Source organism: Octodon degus, unplaced genomic scaffold (genome assembly GCF_000260255.1).
Source record: "Octodon degus isolate 3935 unplaced genomic scaffold, OctDeg1.0 scaffold00273, whole genome shotgun sequence".
In the NCBI taxonomy this organism is placed as follows: Eukaryota; Metazoa; Chordata; class Mammalia; order Rodentia; family Octodontidae; genus Octodon; species Octodon degus.
In genome coordinates, this window is record NW_004524849.1 from 2,354,568 (window position 1) to 2,363,885 (window position 9,318).

The 9,318-nt window shown below is 45.7% G+C and overlaps 1 protein-coding gene across 1 annotated transcript in view; it reads right to left on the minus strand.

Annotated features, from left to right (window-relative positions):
- The window catches only part of Fam129a (family with sequence similarity 129 member A), a 179,948-nt gene extending 172,143 nt beyond the window's left edge, over positions 1-7,805 (minus strand). Inside the window, exon 1 of the mRNA XM_004646607.2 lies at positions 7,596-7,805. Coding sequence (XP_004646664.1) covers positions 7,596-7,650 — 55 coding nt within the window. The 5' untranslated portion in view covers positions 7,651-7,805. The remainder of the gene's footprint in view (positions 1-7,595) is intronic.
- Between the last annotated feature and the right edge of the window lie 1,513 nt (positions 7,806-9,318).

Consider the following 9,318-nt stretch of genomic DNA (forward strand, 5'->3'; position numbering starts at 1 on the left):
GAACCAGGGATTGAACTCAGGCCCTTGAGCTTGCCAGGGAAGAGCTTATTCTGAGCTATCTCCCTGGCCCCTAATAAGTTTTCATTTCTTGAAAGAGTTTATTCATTTCCATAAATTAGGACCAGGACAAATACTAAAAATATGATCATCATTAACTTTCTTATTTATTTATTTATTTTGTGGCCGCCTCAGCCCACCCTGGGGTAGGGCTGGTGCAGCATGTAGTGCTGGGGATCTAACCGAGACCACAGTCCCTGCACACTTGTCTAAGCTTGCCTAAGCAGGTACTTTAGACTGCTGAGCTACCTCGCAAGCCCGTCTAATCTCTTCAAGTTAATTTTTCTTAAAAGAGATCCAATAGGGTGGTATATAGTTACTTGCGAGGACACTTTGGGCCACAAGCAATAGCAGAAAATGATATCAGTTACCATACAGTTTGCCTGTTGATAGCAGTAATACTACTTTGGGGCTGGCAAGATAGCTGAGGGTCTAAAGCGCCTGCTTAGGCAAGCTTAGACAAGCACGCAGGGACCGCGGTTAGGTCCCCCGCACCACATGCCGTGCCAGCCCCTCCCCCAGGGTGGGCTGTGCGGGCCTCCCACAAAAAAATGTAACCATAAATAATACTGACATTAATAAGATAAAGTTTGTTTTTCTCTCATTAAGTCCAGAGACAATTAGTCCAGGGCTGGTACTGTGAATCCCACAGGAACCTTGGCTTCTTTGGCCCGCTTAAGAGTCATCTGTATGAAGGCCTTCCCAAAATAAAGCTTCATGGCCCAAAATGGCTGTTCCAGGCATGCGCACAACCCGGCCCACAGTTTGCAGGACAGGACAAAGAATACCACTGCATTCCTTTTAACGTCACTTTCTTCTTCTACTGAGCCATCTCCCCTAACGTCACTTTCTCGAAACAGCTCACAGCACTTCTACTTACATCCCTTTGTCCAACACTCAGTTTAAACAACCTCACATAGTTGCATGGGAAAGCTGGGAAATATCTTTATTATTGAACCTCACATCAACAACTAATATTTGGAGCTTCCATTGTTGAAGACAGCAGGGGAAAGTGATTGAGGGGATAGCTAGCAATCTTTACTACCCAGCTCAGAGGGGACTTGATACCTCACAGAGCAAGAAGTACCCAGGGACAATGTAAGCAGGCATAGCTCTAGTTTCTCTCTGTGGTGCTCTAAGTATCATCTTTGGGCCAGGGAGATGGCTAAGTGGAATAAGCACTTCCCTGACAAGCGCAAGGGCCTGAGTTCAATCCCCAATTCTGAAAAAAAAAGTATCACCTTTGTCTTTAAGATAGCTCCCCTTGGCTCAAATAATAACATTTTCATCACAATGCACTGCTTTTATTAAACAGATAATATGGACCCTAAAATACCCAGTCAAAATTATCCAGATAAATCGTATCAGTTCTTATGCCCATTTCCTACAAACAAATGAAAATTGAATATAAGCCAAGTGTGTGAACTAGTTCTACACAACTAGACTCAGAGACCACACACAGGTATAGTTTTCCCCTTTTGGCCAGAAGGATTTCACTCCAACAGTGTATCAGCCTACAGCCACCTAAGTTAACACAACAGTACTATTCTCAGAGGAACACATGTGGCTTCCAAGATAAAATTCATTTTTTATTTTATAATCATTGGTGAATTCCAAGGAAGCCCCTGGGCCCTTTACAATCTGTGATTTGACTACGGCAATCATGAACTTAGAGAAAGAACAGTTTCCTCAGTATTTGCTGCTAGCAGGCTAGCAGGCATAGAAAGGAAAGAACAATTTTCTTATTTGCCACTAGCAGACCTAGAAATGCCCACCAGCTCTGCTCAGGATCTGGGTACCCATACTCTCAGTTGCAGCCCTGACTTTTCAGCTCTTTCATGATCTTCTACAGGGCTTCTTCTTTTCTTTTCTTTTTTAATTTTTTTCCTGCGGAACCAGGGATTGAACTCAGGCCCTTGAGCTTGCCAGGCAAGCGCTTATTCTACTGAGCCATCTCCCTGGCCCCACAGGGCTTCTTAAATGGGAGAGTTTCCAGTTTGCTTTCTTTTTGATTAATTAAAATTCAATGCATCTTTTAAAGGAAATAAAACTTGTTGCTTAAAGAGGAAAACATGTGTATTTTTTTTAACTAGAGGTCAATTTTAACCATGCCAAAAGTATTTATTAAAAAAAAGGGTATAAAAGGAAATCCTTTTGATGTTGGATTACATGAGCTTTCCTTCTGATTAAAGGAAAATCTTTTGAGATTAATATGAAAAGCATCACCAAAGACTCACAGACAATGCGGTTACAAGTCAGCCTCAGTACCATTTATTAATAGAAGTACTTATCCCTGGAAGTTATGAGAAATCCTCCAGAAACAGTCCTAAAACTTTATTACCTACTTATTCAATTATGAATGTAATTGAAATCTTCAAATTTAACTCCTTTAAAAACTAAGTAATTGGGGCTGGTGAGATGGCTCAGTGGTCTAAAGCACCTACTTGGAACAAGCTAAGCTAAGCAAAGCACAGGGACCAGGGTTCGATCCCCCAGCACCACATGCCAGCCAGCCCCGCCCCCTGGTGGGCTGAGCTGGCTACACACACACACAAAATAAATATTAAAAAAAAAACAAAAAACTAAGTAATTCCTTATTAGTCTGTGTGTCAATGCCACCCCAACACACTCTCATGCAGTCTTCGATGGGGTTCTTTCAGAGATGACTATACCTAGGACATGTGATGCTGGGACAGAGGGCATGTGATCACCCCATGAGTCCAGTGATTGCTTTGGCAATGCTCTAATCCCAGAGCCTAGATAAGTATCAAAGAAGCAGAAAAATATTCAGGCCTCTTATTTGTACCACTACCTTCTGGTCACCATGAATTGTTCTCCTCTACAGAGCCATCCTGCCTTGGAGCCAGCAGTATCTGGACTGAAATGTCTACAAATTCTGAGTTAAATAAACCCTCCCCCAAAAAAATAAATCCATAAATACATAAATAAAAAAATAAACCCTCCCCCCTTTAACTTTCCATGTTGGGTATTTTGTTCCAGCAACAAGAAAAATGACTAAGACAGAATTTGGTACCACAGAAGTGGGGTCATTGCTGTGGCTGTATCTGACCATGCGGTTAAGAAGCCTTTGGGAATGGCTTGAGGAAAGAGTTTGGAAAGGTTCAAGATTGCCAGCTGAAAAAGTGCAGCTGAAACGCCATAGGCAGTACTTGATGGGAGGTTCTGGTCAGAGCTCAGAGGACCAGAAGGCTGACAGAAATTCTATTGGTAAAGACCAGGTTCGGGAGGTCTCTGCTGGCAAGAAGGACTGCACTGGTTATTAGACTCTAGGAAATGTGTTACACCTTGGCACAATTCTGCTCCTGTCTAGAGACTTTGCCTGAGATTTAGGGCAGTGGACTAATTAATCTGGCATAAGAAACTTCAAAGCAGTTGAAATTTGAGTGAGTGGCAAGGCTACTGTTGGGAGTTTTTAGCCAGATTTATGTTGAGAATTAAGCGCAAAAGACCCTCTAGAATGATTTAAAATGTTTTTGAGTTTGGCCAGAAAGGAAGCTCCAGTAAAGCCACACACTGCAAAAATAGAGCAGAGGAGATCTTGACTGCTAACAACAGGAGAGTAGAAAATGTGGCCTGAGGGCATCACAAGAAGCAGCAGAACTCTGCAGCCTCAAAATTGCAAAAGTGAAAGACTGCTCTGAGAAGAGCCCCAAGGTATCATGTTTCAGAAGTGACAGCCTAAAGAATTTGTTCCTCAGGACTGCTCTCAGAGTGATCAGTGAGCCAGACAACATTTAATTCCTACAACCAAGAGAAAAGAAAACTTGGCTAGGGGCTGGCGAGATAGCTCAGGGGACTAACGTGGCTACTTAGGCAAGTTTAGGCAAGTGCAGGGAACGTGGTTCAGCCCCTCTTCCCCCCCAGGGTGGGCTTAGTCAGCCAGAGTCTGGGTATGGTGCACATCTGTAATCTCAGCTCTGGGGAGGCTGAAAGCAGGAGGATCACCAACCTGTGTAGTGAGACCCTGCAACAACCAAATATATTTTGAAAAAAGAAAAAAGAAAGCTTGGACATTGTTCCAGCTGGTGGCAGACCCTGGCGTCATCCACGTGGTCTTAGGTGCATGCAGAATTTGAGAGTTTTGGGCCTGGAAGCCTCCCACTCAGATCTGAGAAGACCTGAGAGGTCAGCAGTGTGCCCCTGAGAGATCAGTGTGTAAAACTGTGAGTGTGAAGCCAAAGGAAACTCCAGAAACATGGATGGTCTTGAGGAACACTGCAAGGAAGGAGCAGAGCCAGCTCAAAAGAGGAGCCACAGGAGCTATAACCACCAGAAGTACCCCTGGAGTACAGCCAACCAAGCCCTCTGGAGTTCACATCCTGCCAAAGGGTGCCAGGGCTGAAGTGGAGCTGTGGGACTTGATGTTTGCCCTGCTGGATTATGGTCTTGCTGTGTTCCCACTGTAACTTCTGGGATGGAAATGTTTATCTTGTACCATTGAGCGTTAGAAGTGTTTAATGTTTTTTCATTTGTACAGATAGGCTCACAGCTAAGAGTCTGCCTTAAATCTCAGAGTAGACTTGAGACAGACTTTTCAGCAATAACTGTTAGCACTTTGGCAACCTTAGAGATAGACTAAGTGTCTTTTTCATAAAGGAATGTATGAGTCTTTGGGGCACCAGGGCAAATGTTATGGTTTGTGTCTAGCTGCCCCTCCCAAAGTTTCATGAAGTCTTAGAAAGACCTTAAAGCTTCTTGCTCTGTTTCATTACCATCTAGCCTCCACAAACTCTTCTCTTTGAACCTACCCTGAACTGGAGCCAGCCAATTCTCAACTGAAACAACTACAAAAGGTGAGCTAAACAAGCCACGCCACCTTTAATTTTGGGTGTCAGGTGTTTTGTCTCAGCAAAGAGAAACATTAACTCAGTCACTCCATAGCACATATTTCTTTACGTACAGACTGATGACACACCAAAAGAGTATATTCTCAAAACACCCACATGACACAGATCATGATTAACACAAAATTTTGAGGCATATAAACCAAATGGTGGCTGTTAAATGATTCATCCAAAAGTAAGTCTTGATTGAGTCATTAACATTCTGGAAATATGGCTGCTTAAAAAACATCCAAAGTAAAGCTTTACAAACTCCAAATTTATACACTAGTTATTTTCCAAGTTAGCAAAATACATGAAACACAAAAGAAAGTTATTGCCGCTGTTCCAGGAGTTTTTGAACCCATATTTCACTTATGAGAAACAGATCAAAAAACTGAGTTTAAACTACACCATCACACCTCCAATTATTTTGCTACAATTAAAACTTGAGAATATGTAGAGATTAAAAGAGGAACACAGGGTTTGTAAAGGCAGGGTTACAGTTTTATTTAGGAACCTGAGGCTTCACACCACCAAGAAGTCAGTCTCATGATTGTCATTTGCTCATGCACGAACAATTCACAACACCATGCGTTTTTCCAAGGTTCTTCTCTCTTTTGGCAAGGTCTCTGCTCTCACATGAAGCAATGTCTCATTTTTTCTGGAGGTATTTTAACTTTAACTCTTCTCTTCCCTCTCCTGACACAGACCTAAAAAGTGCCCTCCTTCCAAATATAGACAGGAGACAAATGTAAACAAGTCTGGGGGCTGCAACACGTGGCACACAAACAGCTCTAATTTTAGTCACTCAAATGCCTTCGTGAAGTCTTCCATGTGTCTACCTTGTACTTTTGTATAGGTAGTACTGTGATATGGTTTCAGAATAAAAAACAAAATACTTTTTCTTGCAGGACTATAAAACTTGCCTCAGTCATAACAACTGTCATGACCTTGAAGACTTCAAGCCAAGTTAATCCCTCACATTGCTGAACTTCAAATGATTACTATAAATGGTTTCCTTCCACCTTAGGTGTTCCTACATTGGCCAGTAAAACAAAGACTTACAAATGTGATAAGTAATTTTGCTAAGAACCCTATACAAACCCTTTCTGATCATGTTCTGCTTCGTCTCTCAACCCTTTATGCTGGGGAAACATCCTTACAGCCAAATTCTTGAAACAAAGGCAGACTTGGTTAGCTAAATAAAACATCCATCTTTTTCTCCTTTTAAAAAACAACAGCAAGTGGTTATGTATCCAAATTCTATCCCCTGCCGGCATGGGTTACTGATGACCATCCACCTTCAGAGGGACAAAAGCAGAAATGTGGAAAATCAATTACAGTACAATGCCTTCCAGCACCTTGACTTAACATCCTTCTCAAAGTTTTAAATATTGTAATGACTGAAAGCAAATATAGACTAAAGGCACCAAATAAACATTGCCTCTTAAGATTTAAGTCTAGGGCTGGCCAAATAGCTCAAAGGATTAAAGTGCCTGCAAGCAGGCGCAGGGACCAGGGGTTCAATGACCAGGGGTTCCATTCCCAGGCCTGCCGTGCCCCTGGGGCACGCTGACATGGTAATTGAGACTGGGCCTGATGGAGCACAGGCCTGTAAACCCAGCTCTTGGGAGGCTGTAAACAGGTGGATCACTATGAGTCCGATCTAGTAATGAGACCCTGAACACCCTGTAGACCCTTCCCTAAAATACAAAAATCTAAGATCTTCAAAGATGTACTAGGGATATTTTAACTATTTCTTTTCACGAATTAGACTAACTAGGGCCGGGGAGGTGGCTCCGTGGAATGCGTGCTTCCCTGGCAAGCGCAAGGGTCTGAGTTCAATCCCCGGTTCCGAAAAAAAGAAGAAAAAAAAAAGAATTAGACTAGCTTAATATCTGATTTAAGAGGTATTTTCTGAAACCAGCAAGGAGTATGGGGGCGGGGAGCCACCATACACTAAATGCACAAGATAACCAGATGTTTGGTGGTGGTGAGGGTAAGTTTCGGGTTAGAAATCCACTGAGAGATAAAGAGTCACGACTTCCTGCAATTGCAGTTCAATTTGATGTTTTTCTTCTGCCTCTAAATCTTCACTGAGTAGCTCTGTCTCCGTTGATTTCCCAAAATCAAGTTTCTCCCCATCCATGACCTCATGACTATTACAAAACACACCAGGGTTCCTCTTTTGATTCCCCTCACCACACCGCGGGGCGCTGGGGAGGGACGGGAACCTTACAACCTGGAAATGTAGAGGCACTGTCTGATGAAACGTCCCGCAAGTGCTCTGAGTTCAAGTGAAGCTCAGGTTCCTTCTGCAACCGCCACACGGAGGGAAATTCCGCTTTCTAGAGCGGGAATCCCCTGGGAACGCTCTGGAAACAAGGGATATCCCCGCTGTTCTCTTTGCAAACAATCAAAAAGAAAGAAAGCTCAGAACTAATTCCCGAGCCAGGTAGAAGCCGGTGTTTCCGGGTGGGAGCAGAAGAAAGGACGCCCGGGCGGGTGGAGCACAGCGAGATCGCCTCTCCCCGCATCCTGCACCTGCCGGTTCCAAGATCCTGCGGCGCCCCACAAAGCGCCCCATCTGGGACCCCCAGGCCCCAGCTCCCAGCGCCTGCCCCCCAGCCTACAGCGCGGGCGCCAGGGTGAGCCCCGATCCCTGAGCCCCGCGGCGCAGCGGGGCGCGCGTACCTCGGATGTAGGCGCACTTGCCCTCGTCCAGCTGGCTGGAGGCCGCTCCGCCCATGACCGCGGAGCCAAGCGCACGGAGCTGCCGGGTAGCACGTCCCCGCTGCACGCCCGTCGCCTCGCAAAGGCCGAGCCCGCGGATCCCCGCTCGGAATTAAAGGGCAGACTTCCTCGAGGGGCGTCGCCGGCCTGAGCGCCTCCTCCCGCCCGCGCCCGCCCAGGCTCTGGGGGCTGGCCCCGGGCGGCCTCTGGGCCCGGGGCTGGGACGCGAGGCTCCGCTCCTTTTCCTCCAAGACTCTAGCTTCTCGGCAGCCGTCGGGGGACGCCCAGAAACGTCTTGGAGAAAGTGAACCGTCTGCTAGGTGGCTGTAACCCTTCCCACCAGGTGGGGTCAAGAGCCCATCGCTGAAGGCGACCGAGCGCTGGAGAGAGAAGAGAGGAGAAGTAAAAAGGAAAATTTAGACACATATGCTCATGCACCAACGCCCCACGCTGAATGTGATCATTGTGTACCTCACATGTGTAATAATAATAGTTTTAAATTTATTTTTTAATCCCATTGATTTGCACGTCTTCCTATACAAGAAGAACCAGGTGTCAAACACCGTCTAAGACCCTATTAGAAACGGAAAATCTGGGCAGCCTCCCCTCCACTCCTACACACACGCACAGTACGCTCCAATTAGAAATGGAGAGTCTGTTTCCAAAGGCTCTCCTGGGAAACTCTAAGCCTCGCTGAAGTAGGGGAATCACTGGTGCGCTATGCCGTCCTTCCACCAAGAAGTTGGGTCAAGGACAGGGTGGGAAATGAAGGGGAAAGGAGAACTGGAAAAGACAGCAGGGCATTAAGGCTGGGTCCTACCATACACTCTCAGCCCAGAAACCTCCTAGGACCCGAGGAAGACCGACCTTGCACGTTACAGTTCAGTTCCTCTCCTTAACAAACTGTAGGATTTTATTTTTTTGGGGGGGGGGGTGAAGGGTAGTGGCTGGCTCAGGATGCCTTAAGGGCAGGTCTGGTAAGGCATGAGGATCTGGTGATCTAACCACAGTATCCTGAGCCTGACTGCTTTGCTTAAGCAGGAACTTAAACAAGTGAGCTAATGGGCAGGCCCCTTTCCTTAACAAACTGGAACTGTTGTAGGTAGCTAAATTAGACAGAAATATTATAGGCGGTTAGCCAGGGCCAGGCCCTCAAGAAGACAAGATGGAAGACAAGATGACTTTATAACTTGAAAGAGACAGACACTCCCATATGGGCCAAAAGAGGAAACACAGCCACATACTTCCCTCGGGATGGGCATCAGGGATTGATATCCTAAATAGGTATCAATCACCTTGAAAGAGCCCAATTGAGTCACTAGCCCAACTCCCAACAGGAAGAGACCCTGTCCCACATTCTTGCCCGCTTGCTAGGTGACTTGCTTCCCCATTTGGTACCGGATTTAATCAATTTTACCTGAGCAATGGTGCTTGTAATCTCCTTGGTTGACCATAGCTTTGTCCCACCTCATGCCCAACTAAGCGAGTTCCCATGTGTTCATCACCTTAGACCCACCTCATTGCATTGTTTTCCTCTATAAAAGTCCCTGGAAGAAACAGCTTCCTGGAGACAACGGGCTCCGGCCCCCCCTCGTCCCTCTCTCGGAGAGGAGAGAGCAGAGTATATTTATTGGGGGAAAGAAAACTCCCAAAGGACAGGAGGGGGCACCGAGCGGATGGTCCT